Raw genomic sequence first — 19,153 nt, forward strand, 5'->3', positions numbered from 1 at the left:
AAGGACAGAAATGGCAAGGACCTAACAGAAGCTGAAGAGATTAAGAAGAGGTGGCAAGAAGACACAGAAGAACTGTACAACAGGGGTCTTAATCACCTGGATAACCACAATGGTGTGGTCACTCAACTAGTCATCCTGGAGTGTGACGTCAGTTGGGAATTAGGAAGCATTACTGTGAACAAACCTAGTGGAGGTGATGGAATTCCAGCTGAGCTATTTAAAATCCTGAAAAATGAGGCTATTAAGTGCTCCACTCAATATGCCAGCAAATTTGGAAAACTCAACAGTGGCTACAGGACTGGAAAAGGTCAGTTTTTATTGCAATCTCAAAGAAGGCTAATGCTGAAGAATGGTCAAACTGCTGTATAATAGCACTCATTTCACATGCTAACAAGATAGTGCTCAAACTCCTTCAAGCTAGGCTTCAGCAGTATGTGAACTGACAACTTTGATATGTACAAGCTGGACTTAAAAAAGCAGAGGAATATCCATTGGCTCACCAACATCCAACAGATTATAGAAAAAGCAAGGAATTCCAGAAAAACATCTGCTTCTGCTTCATTGACTACGCTAAAGCCTTTGACTGTATGGATCACAACAAACTGGAAAATTCTTAGAGAGATGGGAATACCAGACCACCTTACCTGCCTGCTGAGAAACCTGTATGCAGGTCAAGAAGTAACAGAACCGGATGTGAAACAACCGACTGGCTAAAAATTGAGAAAGGAGTTCATCAAGGCTGTATATTGTCACCCTGCTTATTTAACTTCAATGCAGAGTACATCATGAGAAATGCTGGGCTGATGAAGCACACGCTGGAATCAAGATTACCGGGAGAAATATCAGCAACCTCAGATAAGCAGATGGTACGACTCTAGTGGCAGAAAGCGAAGAGGAACTAAAGAACCTCTTGATGAGGTGAAAAAGGAGAGTGATAAAGCTGGCTTAAAACTCAACTTTCAGAAAAATAAGATCATGGCATCCAGTCCCATCATTTCATGGCAAATAGATGGGGAAAAAGTAAAAACAGTAGCAGACTCTATTTTCTAGGGCTCCAGAATCACTGCAGATGGTGACTGCAGCCATGAAATTAAAAGACACTTGCTTCTTGGATGAAAAGTTATGACAAATCTAGACAGTGTATTAAAAAGAGACATTAAAATAAATAAATAAATAAATAAATAAAAAGAGACATTACTTTGCCAACAAAGGTCCGTCTAGTCAAAGCTATGGTTTTTCCAGTAGTCACGGATGGATGTGAGAGTTGGCCCATAAGGAAAGCTGAGCATCAAAAAATTGATGCTCTTGAACTGTGGTGTTGGAGAAGACTCTTGAGAGTCCCTTGGACAGTGAGGAGATCAAGCCAGTCAATCCTAAAGGAAATCAGTCCTAAATATTAATTATAAGGAGTGTTACTGAAGCTGCAATACTTTGGTCACCTGAGGCAAAGAGCTGACTCATTACAAAAGACCTTGATGCTGGGAAAGATTGAGGGCAGGAGGAGAAGGGGGCAATAGAGGATGAGATGGCTGGCTGGCATCACAGACTCAGTGGTTTGAAATTTGAATAAACTGAGTGAGATAGTAAAGGACAGGGAAGTCTGACATGCTGCAATCCATGGGTCGCAAAGAGTCGGACACAACTGAGCAAGTGAACAACAGCATAATCAGGGCCATGTTAAGGTATTAATTTAATGTACTTAGTTGTTTGTGAATAAAGCCAACTTTTTCCAGTTTCTGATTTGAACAAAAATTGTATCCCTCCCTCAATTGTGGGATTGTTCCATGATGCAAATTATATTAAATGCAGGTGCATATCACATGTGATTAATATTGAAATTAAAAGTATCTTGTGGAAACTACATTTTTGTGACTTGGTACACTAGATGGGAATATTATTAGTTTCATGATATTTGACATCAAAGAAGATATGTATTTTTTAATTAATTAGATTAGATATTAGAAACATAAGGAAGAAATTCTCAGCTCTCTGCAGTGTGGTCTGATGTTTCTCACACAGACCTGTTGTCTTTAATTCAGTAAATAATTGATCTGCTTTCCAGAGGCGTTACTTCTGCCAGCTGAGTAGCCTAGAGCTGTGAAGGGCAACACATCCACGTCTTAAATAATTACCCTTCCTTGGCAGGGAAATTGCTTTTCCATCCATTAATAAGAGGAAAATGGATGTTGGGTCTCTAGTAAAGTAGATTAAACATGAACCCCTCTGAATGCTTGGCTGCATCTTTAACAGACTTGGCATTTTTCTGGTTATTTAAATGCTGTATATTGAAAGGTGCTGGTGGTCTTGGGTTAATCATTTAAACAGTTGGATTTTTGTTTGTTTGTTTTTTGCAGTTTTCCAGATTGATCATAGCAAGTGGTCAGAAAAATACCTTGTCTTGATTTTTGCTAACGTTTACAAGGTCTTCTCAGTTTGTAGAATCAGGTGGCTTTAGGTTTTCCTCTCCCCTGACGGTTCTGTGTGTCTTAGTGTCAGTCACGCACGCTGTGTCACTAGCAGCGCAAAGGCAGCTGGAAGAGTTTACTGCCTCCTCCCCGACCCTGTCGTGGGGATATTTCCTTTAGAAGTCTGTGGTTACTCTCTTGTTTTTTCATCTTGTAAAGTGATATCTTTTACTCACGTAATGAGTTACTCCTTGAAGAATTTGTTGTGTTCGCTCTACATTCATTGTGGCACTGGGCTTATATATGAGAGTCAGAGGGAATTTTTCAGGTGTGATTTGCCATAAAGTACAGTAGGCAACATGCCCACAGTCATTTTAGGGCCCCACCAAAATGTTTAATTCCTTTAAAATGCAAATATATATATAAAGTTTTAATGGAATGCCTTAATATCCATAATATACATTTAAACCAGCAACTATAGTCATAAAATAGTTTTTTCATGGAAGAGGGGGTCAATGAAGGCAAAAATGTCCAGGGTATGTGAAAGTCCTAATGCAGCCCTGGATCTTGAATGTCCATCAATAAGAAGGAACCCTGCTCCTTTGCTATCACCACTGCCACAGCAAAGGTGCTCAGTTAATACTGAATGAACTAGTGAGAGATGAAGACACCGAATACGTACAATGGCATCTTTCATGCTAGTGAAAAAGATGTGAATATATACAGTGGCACAGTGAATACTGAAGGAGCCAACGAAAGATGTGAATACAAGCAGTGGCCATAGCAAAGGTACTCAGTTAATGCTGAATGGATTAATGAAAGATGTGAATATGTACAGTGGCATACCTACCATGCAAAAATGTGAGGTAAATATAAATGCCCATAACACTGCAGCTGCAAGTATTCTATTAGATCCGGTATTAAATTTTGAAAAAGGTAAAAAAGGATGTCTATGACCAAGTAGATACAGGTGAAGTAGCCAAGGCTGAATTGAACTTTTGCTTATCAGGACAACTTTAAAACGGTTAAGCCTTGACTATCGTTGTCCCTTCTCCTTTCCACTCTGCTCGTATACTCTGGCCCTTCTCCAGCTTCAGGCTTGTTTCAGTTTCCTCGTTCAGATTGGTCTATATTCTTGCCATATATTAAATATGTGTATATACATATTGGAGGCTTCCCTGGTGGCTCAGACGGTAAAGAGTCTGCCTGCAATTCAGGATACTGGGGTTCGATTCCTAGGTTGGGAAAGTCTTCCGGAGAAGGGAATGGCAACCTACTCCAGTATTCTTGCCTGGAGAATCCCATGGACAGAAGAGTTTGGCAGCCTACAGTCCATGAAGTCACACAGAGTTGGACATGACTGAGTGACTAACACTCTATCTATACATATTATATATATATATATTTTTTTAATAGTTTGAACAGTACTCTTAAAATTTTTCAAGGATAAATATATTCAAAGAACATATATTAAATTCAATATGATGTGTATTTATGGTGGGAAAAGGATGGCAGTGGGGAATGGATTTAGGAATGGAAGATGAAAAAGAAAACATAGAAACAGCAGTCTACTCAAACTTAATATATATAATCTAAACAAAGTCTTACCAACAGCATAGAAGAAATAATATTATTATTAAATAAAAAATAGACTAGATTTCCCCCAATCCCATGCCATACCTTTGATTATTTCATGGGAAGATTTTGATTATTCTTGTTGTTGTTGTTAGTCTTTCTTTTCAAATCATATCTTTCTGATGGGCTAAGAAAAATATTTGCTACATTTGCAAATATTCCTAAAGTGAAAGTGCTAAGTGATGACCCAGTTTTATCTTCCATCTAATTGTTACGCGTTACATAGTTTCTGATCTCCCCTGCTAGAATTCTGAATTAAATCTGTTGTATTTTTGTGTCTGCAAAGTGGAATTCATGAGTAATGGTGCTTTGACCATCATTTGGCCAAGTTACACATCTGAGACTTGTAGACCTCTTTCTTGACTCCTTACTCCTATGTATTGTCATTTCGTATACATCCCTCTGTGACTGCTATGTTTTTTTGATGTGTCTTTTTTTCTACTTGTAGGGGTAGAGTTTTAACTTTCTAACTGCTCTATTTACCATCTTATCATCTCTTCTTTCACTCTAGATAAAGCCATAAAAATTATCTTGTTCCCTCATCCTTGTTATTGTTTTGGTTCATCTTCATTTTTCTTGAGATGTAATTATATGATACAGATTGTGTCTACTGATCTTAAGTGTATAGCTTGGTGAATTTCTACACACACATACATACACATGTATCTACCTCTGTATACGTTCCATCCAGAAAATTTAAAGTTTTCTGTTTTCATGCATCTCTGAAGTACATCAAATGGCATTCCTTTGGAAATTCCCAGATTTCCAAATTTACCTTTCAAATTAAATCTTACAATTTTAATATGTAAAATATGTCTTCTAAGCAGACTGATCTACCAAATTCCTGTTAACCTTCATTCAAATTGTATTTTATTATGAACTTGTGGCAATGATTGTCTGTGACATTAAGTTAGTACTGCTTTTGTGTTTGTGTATTTGTATCTGTATAGGACAATAGCACAGAGAAGGTGATGGCACCCCACTCCAGTACTCTTGGCTGGAAAATCCCATGGATGGAGGAGCCTGATAGGCTGCAGTCCATGGGGTCGCGAAGAGTCGGACATGACTGAGCAACTTCACTTTCGCTTTTCACTTTGTTGCATTGGAGAAGGAAATGGCAACCCACTCCAGTGTTCTTGCCTGGAGACTCCCAGAGACGGGGGAGCCTGGTCGGCTGCCATCTATGGGGTCGCACAGAGTCGGACATGCCTGAATCGACTTAGCAGCAGCAGGACAATAGCATTGTTTTGGTACATAATAATGTCCCCAAGATAACTAGTTTATCTAAAAATTGTACATTTTTGCCATCCTAGTGACCTCTATGTTGTGATGATTATAATATTATATGATAAGAAAAATCATATATTTAGTTATGAGAGAAAACCACATTTTCATAAAGATATTTTATCACTTCTGTGCTTTGATATCCTATTAGTGTTTTGTGTTAATATTGTTCACTATTAGTTAACTTTATTAAAAGTGAATGTTTAAACCAGAAATCAACAGAAGCTTATTCTAAAATTATATGGCGATTCAAAGGATATAAAGTAAAATAGTCAAATCAATCTTGAAAAAGATCAATAAATTTAAAAAACTGACTCTGCCTAAATTTCTGACTTACTTAAATATATACTTTTTAAAATAAGTATTTAGTAATGTAGAAAGGATGGTTTTGGGTAAATACAGTCATAGACGGATGGAATAGAATCCAGGAATTGATCAAACTCTTACGATGATTTGATTTTTGACCAAAGTGTTAAGTAATTCACTTTAGGGATAGCGTGATTTTCTCAACAGATGGTCCTAGAACAACTGGAATATCCATTTGGTGAAAAGTAAACTGGTTTCCTCCAGTAATCATGTATGGATGTGAGAAATGGCCCATGAAGAAGCCTGAGTGCTGAAGAATTAATGATTTTTAATTGTGGTGCTGGAGAAGACCCTTGGACAAAAGGAGATCAAATGAGTCAACCCTAAAAGAAATCAACCCTGAATATCATTGGAAAGACTTATGCTGAAGCTGAAACTCCAGTACTTTGGCCACCTGATATGAAGAGCTGACTCATTGGAAACGAGCTTAATACTGGGAATGATTGAGGGCAGGTGGAGAAGAGGGTGGCAGAGGATGAGATGGTTGGATAGCATCACTGACTCAGTGGACATGAATTTGAGCAAACTCTGGGAGATGTTGAAGGACTGAGGAGCCTGGTATGCTCCATGGGGTCACGAAGAGTTAGATACAAGTTAGCTACTGAACAACAGCAAAACTTTTCCTTAACAGCATAGACAAAAATTTAACTCAAAATCAATCATACACTTAATTTAAAACCTAATACTATAAACCTTCAAAAAGAAAATGTAAAGATTCTATCATTATAACCCAGGAGGCATAGAGGACGATTTCTTAGATAGGACACCAAAAAAACAAACCATCAGATTGGTCTTCATTACTTGGAAACTTATGGTTAAGCAAATGAACTGGGATATATAAGCCATGAGTATATATCTGATATATATATACACACACGTATATATATTTTAATATTTTTATGCTGCTGCTAAGTCACTTCAGTCGTGTCCAACTCTGTGCGACCCCAGAGACGGCAGCCCCCCAGGCTCCCCTGTCCCTGGGATTCTCCAGGCAAGAACACTGGAGTGGGTTGCCATTTTCTTCTCCAATGCATCAAAGTGAAAAGTGAAAGGGAAGTCGCTCAGTCGTGTCTGACTCCTAGCAACCCCATGGACTGCAGCCTACCAGGCTCCTCTGTCCATGGGATTTTCCAGGCAAGAGTACTGGAGTGGGGTGCCATTGCCTTCTCCTAATTTTAATGTATATAAAATGAAGACAAAACAATTTAAAATAAGCAAAGGATTTGAACAGTAAAGTCAAGGAAATATGCAAGTAACTGTTTAGCACCCAGCATCACTGATCACCAAGGAGCATAGCATTTTTAAACCATAAGAAACCCACAAAGTACTCACTGAGGTGATTAAATTTAAGAATATCAGCAACACCAAACGTTGCAAAATTATGGAGTTCGTGGGAAAGTAAAATGATACCGCCGGCTTGGAAAAACATTTTCTCAGTTTCTTATCAAATTAAATGTGCCTTAGCTCAGTTCAGTCGCTCAGTCGTGTCTGACTCTTTGCGACTCCATGGACACAGCAGGTTTCTGTGTCCTTTACTATCTCCCAGAGCTTGCTCAAACTCATGTCCATCGAGTTGGTGACCGTTAATTTGTAATGACAGAAAGTCAATCAGTGGTTGCTGGGGCCAGGTGATGGGGAGGGATTGGACTGCAAATAGAAGAGAATTTTTTCACATGTTCTCTATCTTGGTTATGGCCTTTGGATGTGGCCGTTGGATATGGCCAAAGATATCTTCAAACGGTAACAATTTCATGTTATGTAAAGTGAAAGGAAGAAAGTAATTATTTAAATAAAGGTGTTCGAATGTTTGCAAATTACAAACTTTAATAATTTTTAGGTTTTCATCTCTACAGGTGTTGATGAGAAAGTATTAAATTTGCAATGATTAATACTAAAATGTACAGTTATTTATGAGTGATGATAATCTGAATTCCTGTAAAGATTTCCATTTGACCCAACATATCCGTGGTTATGTGTGTTTTTGGAGGAGAGTGTGAATAAGCTGGTAATTTGTCTTCCAGTTCATATGTGTGCATGTGATAAAGAACCATACAATTAGGTAGGTGTTATAAATAGGATATGGCAGAAAAGACATCCCTACTCAAGTTTCCAAGATTTTATAGCATATGCCCAGTCGAGGTTTGCTACTCTTTAATTTTGCCTTTTGGGCTAACCAGCTGACGCCCAGTTGAAAAGACTTATGTTCTTATGAGGCCACAAAAGCCTTAATGTTCAGTCTTCAGCTACCTCAGATTTTGGGGAACGCCATGTACCATCAGCAGCTTTAGTCCCTACCCTCTAATGCTAGCGCTCATCTATCAAACTTAAGGCTGAGAGTGAAGGAAAGGAAGCTTCCAGATAAACATACAGCAGCGCCTAAACAGCTAATCACTCTAGGCTTCCGCTTCCAGGCCCTATAATTAGAAGTCCTTCTTTTCCTTGTATTCCCAGATGACGCAAATGCTTTTTGTGGCTTGGCACCTCATTTGGGGCGTGGGTTTAGTTTATGGCCAGGCTGGAGTCTGGTTTAGTCTTCTGATGCTGCATAAATAGTTCTCAAGCCACAGTCTACTCTGTACAAGTTTTTCCTTTTATGTATATCTGCTTTTTAACTTGTTTTCTAGAAAAAAAAAAAAAAAAGCTTGTCATTTCTTCCTGCAGAATGTGTGCAAAAGAGGAAATTATAAATTCAAAGGAAGCATATTATTGGTATAGTACTACACTAGCTGTTTCCTCCTTTCCTCTCTATAAAATTTTTTTAAAAATTATTTTAAAGTTTTGTCAAAAAGTTGGACTTATTTCTGAGTTATGTAAGCTGTATTTGCATGAATAAGTGGAAGAAAACGTTTTGAGACAGGATACAGGAAGATAATCAGGATAGATTTTCAATGGCTAATTCTCTTAAAATTTGAAGTTGTTTGCATGCCAGTTTGAAAAACTAGGAGCATGTTGAAAAGTTTTTATTTGTGATTATCTTTCATTTGCAAAACAATAAGAGTCTTGATTTGGCTAATCGGGACTACTATGTGAATGCTAATTATGAGTAAATCATTGATATGCTAATAAAAGAAAGTGAAGTTTATGTTTGGGAATGAGTAATATATTTGTGCTATAAATACAAGTGCATCACATTTCCTGTCATAATGATATTTCCACTGAATTGTTTTTCATGTGCAGAAATAATTTTGTTGTGGGAATGTGGAATCAAAACATAGTAGTAGAATTGTGATAATTCAGACTTACTATAACTAAGCAAAAAATGGGAGTCAAGAAATACTGTCCACAAAAAAGAACATGTCCAATCTTTGAAATTTATTGTATGGATAACAACAGTATTTATTGACCTCATGCTGATAGCTATGCACAGAATGGGTGGTAATGTTAAATAAATTGTTATAGATCTCAATAAATGACACAGTTCATCATCTTAAAATGTATTCTCTTGGAAATAGCCAAGATACTGGCATCTAATATGCTATTTTTTAATCAAATATAATGACTGGAGCTGTACCATATGTTAGCCAATAAGTAGAAAACTCATATATACTTCACCTTCCCATATAAAGGCCCACTTTATCTTTCCACAGGTGCTTGATATTCTTTCAACAAAGACATTTTAGGAATTACAAAATACGATTTTGCTTCTGTTTCTCACAGAAAGCAAATATATTCTGGACAAAATATTAACAAACACACAAACATTTTAATATGTATATTTTAATTTCTGGAAAAACCAGTAAAACCAATAGATAAGTTAAATTTTATATTAAAAATAGTGAAATTATCTAAAAAAAGGGAAGGAAGCAAGAGCAGATAAAAGTAAAAACAAGGGTGAAATTTAAAAGAGATAACCAACAAAGACCTACTGTATTACACAGAGACCTCTACTCAATATTCTGTAAAATCCTAAATGGGAAAAGGACTTGAAAAATAATAGATCCATGTATAACTGAATCACTTTGCTATATACTTGAAACTAACATAACATTGTTAATCAACTGTACTCCAATAGCAAGTAAAATTTTTTAAAAAATCAAGGGGAAAAAAACTACAAGGGTACAATCAGAAAAATAATAAAAAGTAGCAAAATGGTAGATGTAAATCCAACCTTACCCACAAGTTACACTAAATGTGAACGATCTATAAACACTAATTAAAAGTTTGAGATAGGAATAAAAAAACCCAAACTGAACCCCAGTTATTATCCAAAACAGAGTCATTTTTTAATTATATTGACTGTGAAAGTAAAATAATAGAAAAGTATATATCATGCATACATCAATCAAAGCAAAGCTGAAGTAGTGATATTAATATCAGAGAAAGTTGGCTTCAGAATAAGAGAGACACTAAGGTCAAAATGGGACATTATGATAAAAGAGGTGATTCACCAAGAAGTTGTAACAATCCTAAATGTGTATGAACCTAAAAAAATAGGGCTCAAATTTAGGAAGCTTATATAACTGAAAAAAATATCCATAATTATGCTCAGAGATGTTAACTTCTACTCAATAATAGAACACAAAAGCAGGCAAACAAGTAAGGATGTTAAAGATCCAATAAGAGTATCAGTTAACTTAATTGACACTGAGAATACACCATGTGTTCAGGTGTACATGGAACACTTAACGAGATACGTTGTTCTGAGATATAAAACAAACTTTAATTTCTTATCATAATGGAATTAAATCTGAAATTAGTATATGAATGATAACTGGAAAATACCCAAACATTTGGAAACTAAACAACATATCTTCTTGACACAGTGATCTAAGCTTCAGCTTTTAAGAAACTTGAAGAAATAGAAAATAAAACTAAAGCAAGGGCAGTGAAGGAAATAGTAATAGATGGTCATGATAGCAAAAGAAGGAAGATAAATCAGTGAAATGGAAAAGAGAAAACCAGTGACACCATAATGGTTTCTTTGAGAAGTTGTAGCTAGACTGACCATTGAAGAAAGGAAATGGCAACCCACTCCAGTGTTCTTGCCTGGAGAATCCCAGGGACGGGGGACCCTGGTGGGCTGCCGTCTGTGGGGTCGCACAGAGTCAGATACGACTGAAGCGACTTAGCGGCGACAGTAGCAGCAGCTAGACTGACCAAGAAAAAAAGAGAAAGGATACAAAATTTCAATATCCTGAATGAAAAAGTGGACATTACTCAAGACCCTACAGACTATTTCCTTGAGTTACAGAGAGTAATTCTTCCAAGAAAAAACATTACAATATATTTTACATTATAAAAATTATGTTACATTTTATATTTATAAAATTTAAAGAGAAGTTAAATTACTATATCTAAAAGTCTTCACACAAACACAAAACCGGCCCACATAGTTTCACTGGAAAATTTTACTGGACATTTATTAAAGTCTAGAAATAAAAGGAACATTATACAACCATACCAGCTTTACCCTAGTACCAGAAACAGACAAACACAGTATTAGAAAAGAAAATTACAAACCAGTATCCCCCAGGAACACATTCACAACAACAAAATAGTAGCTAATTCAGTGCAGCAGCATGTAATAAAGGATTTTGACAAAGTGGCATTTATCCCAGAAATGCAAGATTGTTCCACATTTGATAACCTTTCATTATTAAAATGTACCATACTAATTGACCAAAGAAGAAAAACCACATAATCGTCTCATAGGTGCAGAAAAGCATTAGACAAAATTTGACATCTGTTTATTATTAAAACTCTCAACAAATTAGAAGTAGAAAATAATGTCCTTAAGTTGATACGGAGCATTTACAGAAAATCTACAACTAGCATCATGCTTAAAGATTGAATACTTTCTCTAAAACATGGAACAAGGCGTGAATATTGCCTCTCGTCATTTTTGTTTACCTCAGCAAAAATAGCAGGTCAAGAGAAAAAACAAGGCATGTAGGTCATGTAGTGTGGAAAGAGAAAAATCAAACTATGTCTATTCACATACTGTAGGTTTAGAAAGAAAATTCCATGTAATCTACATAAAAGCTCCTAGAATTTGTAGAGTGTGTAGGTATGCACACAGTTCAGTTCAGTCTCTCAGTTGTGTCTGACTCTTTGCGACCCCATGGACTGCAGCACACCAGGCCTCCCTGTCCATCACCAACTCCCAGAGCTTACTCATACTCGTGTCCATCAAGTCAGTGATGCCATCTAACCATTTCATCCTCTGTCGTCCCCTTCTTGTCCTGCCTTCAATCTTTCCCAGCATCAGGGTCTTTTCTAGTGAGTCAGTTCTTCGCATCAGGTGGCCAAAGTGTTGGGAGTTTCAGCTTCAGCATCAGTCCTTCCAATGAATATTCAGGACTGATTTCCTTTAGGATAGACTGGTTCAATCTCCTTGCATACAGATATTTATATAAATGTCAGTTATATCTCTATATACTGCCAAGGAAAATTTGGTAATTGGAATAGAGTACCAGTGATAGTGACACTAAGAAAATACAATCAATGTGCTAAAAGAAAAAACGCAAGACATATCAAGAAATATGTGATGTTCATAGATCAGATGACTCATTATTGTTAAGATGTTCGTTATCCTCATTATGTAGATATCGAAAAGCTGAATCTGTGTTTGTAAAGACAAAGGAATTGGAGTAGCTAAAACAATCTTGGAAAAGGTCAGAAAAGGCTTGCTCTATGTGATTTCCAAGTAATAGTTAAGAAAATGTGATATTAATGAATGATAGCACAGATATCAATGGAACAGAATAGGACTTCCAGAAAAACACCCATCCTAATATGGCCAGTTGATCTTTGGCATGTTGACATTGAATGTAGAATAAAAGATAAATAAAAGAGGATAAAGATTAGCCTCTTCCCATGGCGGATGCATGTTGATGTATGGCAAAACCAATACAATATTGTAAAGTAAAAAGAAAAAAAAAAAGATTAGCCTCTTCAAGAAATCCTGCTGAGACAATTGAACATGATTTTCAAAAAAGATAATTTCTAATACCTCACACTTTGTACAAAAATTAACACAAAATTGATGAAAGAACTAAATGTAAAATATAAAACAGTGAAATTGAACAGGAAACCAAAATTTTTGTGACCTTGTGTTAGGTGCATAATTCTTAGCGATGACATCTCATCAAAATTTGCTTTGTGAAAGACAGTAGGGAATTTAAATAAATAGGCTAGAGTGGAGACAAGTTTTAAACTGGTGAATTGAGTAGGGTATTATTAGCTCTATGTGAGTAGTACTCAAATTGGAATTTAGAATTCAGGTTTTGAGAAATGGAAAAAGTGAAAGTAGGTTTTAATTCCATGGGGGAAAATCTTTCACATTCTTTATTATCAGATTTGCTATTTTAAAATGCTTGTGAACTCTGTGATTCCAGCATTGTAAACTTTTCTCTACTAGTTGTATGAGAACATCATAAAACCTTGACATGTAAGTATGTCACTATACTTGAATACTGATATGACCTTAAGGTTTTGTGTTCACACAGGAAAAAAGTCCTGTGTTTTAATTTTTTTTTTAATTGTAGGAAGTTCTTATATATTTGGTCACTTTTTCCCTTCAATAATATTTTAAAGTATGATGAGTGCCTTGTGAAAATATTTTATCCACGTACATACTGGTGTTTATTTTTACCCTTTTTTGGTGTGTCCTTCAGGAATGCTTCTAGTCACAACAGATACCCTTGGCCATGACTTCCACGTCTTCCAAATTTTGACTCATCCTTGGTCCTCATCACAAAGTGCTGTCCATCATTTATATACTCTTCACAGGGGAGAAACTGAAGCCAAAGTAAGTTGTATATTTTTTCAGAAGGTGTTTTTGTTGTGTAATATGACATCTAATCCAGAGGTTATTTGTATCATACTGGAGCTTAATATTAATGTTGGTGTGTTCATACAGTTTTTTAGACTGGGTCAGATAATTAAGAACTTTATCCTGTTTTGGCCCAGTTAATAACATAAGCAGTAGGTGAACAATGAATGTTGATAAAACAGAAGTTCAATTTATTCTTCTCTTCCTGTCCTAAAACCATTTTTTTGTTTTCTTCAAGTCCAGTCTATTAGGCATATATTCTGCAATCATGCTGAAGTAGTTATGGGTGAAACGATATGATATGTCTGGTTTGCTTTTGAATATTCTGGCAGAACAAAGTAAACTAAGACATAAGTTGAAAACAATATGCAAAGTGTTAATAATTGTCAAAGCTAGGTGATGTTGATGTTGGTGGTTCATTATAGCAGTCTTTAGATTTAGTGTGTATTAAGAAATTCCTCTAGTAGAAAGTAAAAATAAAGCAGTACCTTTCACCAACATTATGCTGTTTTACTCACTTTTACTGTTTTATAGCAGACTTATTGTTCATTTTTGAAAACATTTTCAGCTATCGAGCATTTTTTCATTGAAATGCATTTTAGTTATGGGGTAATATAAAGAATATTGAGTTATATAAAAATATTTTGAAGTTATATAAAGAATATTTTTAAGTTTTTAATTTGAATTACATTGAAATTACATTTTAATGCAGTTAGAATTTGCATCATTAATTATAGAATTTTTGCATCTAGGAATTATTACATTTTAAAATTATTATTGCTGAGGTATAATAGGCTATATATTGTTTTGTATTAGATTTGTGTTTTCCTGCTTTGCTGCACTCTATTTTGAGATCTAATACTTTTTCAGAAAAATTTTTCTTGTATTTTATATATAGAATGTGAAAGTGAAAGTCGCTCAGTTGTGTCTGACTCTTTGTGACTCCATGGAATGTCCATGGAATTCTCCAGGCCAGAATACTGGAGTGGGTACCCTTTCCCTCCTCCAGGGGATCTTCTCAACCGCATTGCGGGCAGATTTTTAACCAGCTGAGCCACAAGGGAAGCCCAAGAACTCTGGAATGGGTAGCCTATCCCTTCTCCAGGGAATCTTCCTGACCCGGGGAGTCAAACCGGGGTCTCCTGCATTGTGGGTGGATTCTTTACCAACTGAGCTATCAGGGAAGCCCTTATATAGAACATACTTTCTGACAAGTATTATGCTGATTTTGACCATTTTCAGTTTTATTTTTGTTATTGCATTAGTTTGGAACTCTAAAGCGATGTGTAATTAAAAGTAATAATTGTGGTCTTTTCTTTGTTAATAGTACCCCCTATTTTTAAACTTTGTATCATGCTGTTTTGATTACTTTAGCTTTGTAATATAGTTTGACATTGGGAAGCATGATGCTTCCAACTTTGTACTTCTTGGTCATGATTGCTTTTGTTATTGGGGTCTTTTGTGGTTCCTACAAATTTTAGGATTGTTTTCAAGTTCTGTGAAAATGCCATTTGAATTTTGATAGAAATTGCATCGGAGAAGGCAATGGCACCCCACTCCAGTACTCTTGCCTGGAAAATCCCACAGATGGAAGAGCCTGGTAGGCTGCAGTCCATGGGGTCGCTAATGGTCGGACACGACTGAGCGACTTCGCTTTCACTTTTCACTTACATGCATTGGAGAAGGAAATGGCAACACACTCCAGTATTCTTGCCTGGAGAATCCCAGGGACGGGGGAGCCTGGTGGGCTGCCGTCTATGGGGTTGCACAGAGTCGGACATGACTGAAGCGACTTAGCAGCAGCAGCAGCAGAGATTGCATTGAATCTGTAGATTGCTTTTGATAGTGTGGATATTTTAACAGTATTGGTTCTTTTAATTCATGAGTATGGAATATTTTTTCATTTATTTGTGTCTTCAGTTTCTTTCATCACTATCTTATGGTTTTGAGTGCACAGGTCTTTCACTTCCTTGGTTAAATTTTCCTATGTATTTTATTCTTTTTGATGCAATTGTAAATGCTTTTGGCTTATATGAAAGCGCTTTCAGCTCCTCACCATTGAGTATAATGTTAGGTGTGGGCTTGTCATATATGACCTTTATTACGTTGAAATATATTCCCTCTGTACCTACTTTAATGAGTTTTTATCATGAATGATTGTTGAATTTTGTCAAATGCTTTATCTGCATCCATTGGGATGGTCATATGATTTTTATTTTTCATTTTGTTGATGTGGTGTGGATCTCAGCACCTAGATGCAGACTGATTGGGAACTGAGCCTTCAGACTGCAGCTTTTAAAGTATGCAAATATACTGCTTTCAGGGGAAGACTGGGAGAAGGACATTTTTAGTCTGCTGTCTTTGTGCTGTGGCCTGAGTGGATAGTGGGCTAGGAGAAGTCACTTAAAACTATATAAATATCCCATTCCTCATCATACTTTTTATTACATCTTTTATTTACATATATCATTTGGTTGAATAGATTCTTTGTTAAATGAGTTATATTCATTCAAAAATTATTTTAGTACTCAGAACAGTCCGGATTTGGCCTGTTGGAGCCTATTAGTTTGACATCTATTAGCTTGACATCTTTGACATCTATTAGCTTATAATATGTACATTATTCTTTGACAGTGTCCTTACATTCTGGCACAATGAAGTTGCTTTCTCCTGTTTAATAACCATTTGCTGTTACTGCTTTTGTATGGAAGTTTTCAATTAGATGAGCATTTTAGGTAAAGATTTACTATTTCACTATAAAATGTTCTGCTGGGCACATGTTATTTCTTTGAAAAGATTTTTTTCATTGATGTGTAGTTGATGTACAATATTATATAAGTTGCAGGTGTACAGCATAGTGATTCACAGTTTTTGAAGGTTATATTCCATTTATAGTTACCAAAAAATACTGGCCTTATTCCCTGTGTTGTACAATACGGGGCATGTTTTATTTCTTTAAATTTTTTAACAAGTAATTTTATTTGTTTATCTGTGGCTGGGCCCTCATGCTGCGTGGGCTTTTCTCTGGTTGTGGCAGGCGGGGCTGCTGCACTTGTGGTGTGTGGGCTTCTCAGTGCGGTGGCCTCTCCTGCAGAGCACGGGCTCTATGGCACACAGGCTTCTCAGTGCGGTGGCCTCTCCTGCAGAACACGGGCTCTATGGCACACAGGCTTCGGGAGTTGCAGCACGTGGGCTCAGTAGTTGTGGTGCGCGGGCTTAGTTGTTCCATGGCTTGTGAGATTTTCCAAATCAGAGATCCAAACTGTGTCTCCTGCATTAGCCGGCTGATTCTGTACCACTGAGCCACCAGGGAAGCCCCACATTTTATTTCTTTATTGTTTTTTAATCTGCGTCCTATCCTCCCTACTTACTAATATGCTCTCCGTCAACTGTAATCTCCAGTAATTTGAACATTTTAAGCACCCACACCTTTTAAAAAGTTTACATCCATTTTTGATACCTATTTTGCATTAACATTATTTATCATTCAATTTACCTTTATTTCTAACACGGAAACAGAGATCTTGCTTAAGCTTCTTGGCGTCTCTCATCCATAAAACAGTGCACTGCACATGGACAAATGTCGGTGGGTGCTAATATTTGCTGATGCCAATGCTATTCCTATTTAACAGGTAGGAAAACCAAACAGGCATTATTAAAATTGTGTTGTTTATGTCACATCCTATAATTTAGGAGATTGGAAATTTTTAATCCTTAAACATAAAGATCTAAGGAAACACAATTGATAACCATAAAATTAATTTTTATAAGTATATACTGAAATGATTTTGAAATGATATATAAAATTTAATACTGATGATGAAATCTGTATGGCAAGTAATCTGTCTGTCTTTGAGTATTTTAAAATCATGTCATTCTGGAATCTTCCAAGAACTCTGAGGATACTTTAATCATGCAAGGAAAAAAGGATCAAATATGTGGATCTAATTATGTTGAATTAAGTTGTTTTATGATCTATGACTTGGGATATCCTCTGCATCTGACAGTAATTTTCCTCATAAAGTACATGTGTAGTTAGCAAAATATTCTTAGTTTTCATCAGTAAAGTCATATGTAGTAAAACGTTACAGTATTTAAAAATATACTTCTGTAAAGTCTTACCAAAGCTGACACTAGTAGTTTTTGTACTTAACATGCTAATTTTGATAAATGGCACACTTGGTTTGGAAACCTCTGCGTATTAGAAACATGTTACTTCTACTTTATCAGAGCAATCCTGCAAAATGGTATGATTAATATGTTTAATTCTCAAGGAGAAAAGTACCTGTGTGTGAATGCTCAGTTGTGTCTGACTCTTTGCAATCCCATGAACTGTAGCCTGCCAAGCTCCTCTGTCCATGGGATTTCTCAGACAAGAATACTGGAGTGGGTTGCCATTTTCTTCTCCAGGGGATCTTCCCTACCCAGAAATTGAACCCACATCTCTTGTGTCTCCTGGGTTGGCAGGCGGATTCTTTGCGATGGTCAGTTCAGGAAAAAACAGCCTGTGGTACAGGAAAGGGGAACCCAAATGGAGTCTAGACTCCCTTTGTTGATGAGATATTGGTGAGTCTAGGAAGACCAAGATCATGGAGTTCCCAGGACTGAGTATCAGAGAGATGAAAGCTACAAAGAAAAAACCCTTGAGATCTGCCGAGAAATCTGCAACCATGGGAAGAACCACCATCATACCAGTAGGAAGAAGTAAAATTACATTAAAGATGACATACAGAAAATCTAATGAATACCACAAAAAAGCTAGAACTAATGGGTGATTTTAACAAGACTTCTGGGTACCAAAAGCATATACTAGAAACAAACAATTGTCAATTAAAAAAAATTGTTAAGTTAAAAACAATGAGCATATCACATGTAGGACTGTATTCTAAAACTGTGAAACATCACTGAGAGTAAAGATCTGATTAAATAAAGAGTTAAACCATATTCTTGGGCTGCAGTACATAATATTGTTAGAATATAATTTCTCTCTGAACTGATTTGTATATTCAATGCCATCTCCATTAAAATCCCAGCAGTATTAAACATTTTTGATAAAAATTAATAAGCTATTTCTCAAATTTATATACAACTGCATAGGACTTATACTGGGCAAAATAATAGTGAAAAAGAAAAAGTTGGAGCATTACCTGGTAATTAGACTTATTAAAGGTATAGTAACAGGCACATTTCCATACATATGTACAATTGATTTTTGACAAAGGTGCAAAATGAAGACAAGTTAGTCTTTTCAACAGTGGTAATGAACTGACTGGGTATTTATGTGTGAAAAATGAATGTTAGCCCATGTCTCATCCCGTATACAAAAATGAACTCATACTAGACCATAGATTTAAATGTATAAAATCTATGATTGTAAAGCTTTTAGAAGAAAACACAGGAGAAACCCTTTGAGTTAGACTCAAGTTGTCTGGTATCTACACCACATTTTAAGGGAACTCTCAAAAAGTGAATGAGTGGATGAACTGGCTCTTCCACACAGTGCTGTTGGGAATGTATAGTGGTACGGCGACTCTGGAAAACAGTTGGGCAGTTTCTGAAAATCTTAACATAAGCTTGCCATACCACCCAGCAACTTCAGTTATGGGGAGTCCATAACATAAAATTCACATTGTATACAAATTTACTGCACATTTCTTTCCTGTGCTTGTCATAACAAATTACCTTAAAA

The 19,153-nt window shown here is 36.2% G+C and overlaps 1 protein-coding gene across 13 annotated transcripts in view; it reads left to right on the forward strand.

Annotated features, from left to right (window-relative positions):
- The window catches only part of BCAS3 (BCAS3 microtubule associated cell migration factor), a 589,835-nt gene that overhangs the window by 186,074 nt on the left and 384,608 nt on the right, over positions 1-19,153 (forward strand). For all 13 annotated transcript variants that reach the window (XM_044939593.2, XM_044939594.2, XM_044939599.2 and 10 more), the window contains exon 14: positions 13,307-13,440. In XM_044939593.2, coding sequence (XP_044795528.2) covers positions 13,307-13,440 — 134 coding nt within the window. The remainder of the gene's footprint in view (positions 1-13,306; positions 13,441-19,153) is intronic.

This window comes from Bubalus bubalis, chromosome 3, assembly GCF_019923935.1.
Source record: "Bubalus bubalis isolate 160015118507 breed Murrah chromosome 3, NDDB_SH_1, whole genome shotgun sequence".
Classification (NCBI taxonomy): Eukaryota; Metazoa; Chordata; class Mammalia; order Artiodactyla; family Bovidae; genus Bubalus; species Bubalus bubalis.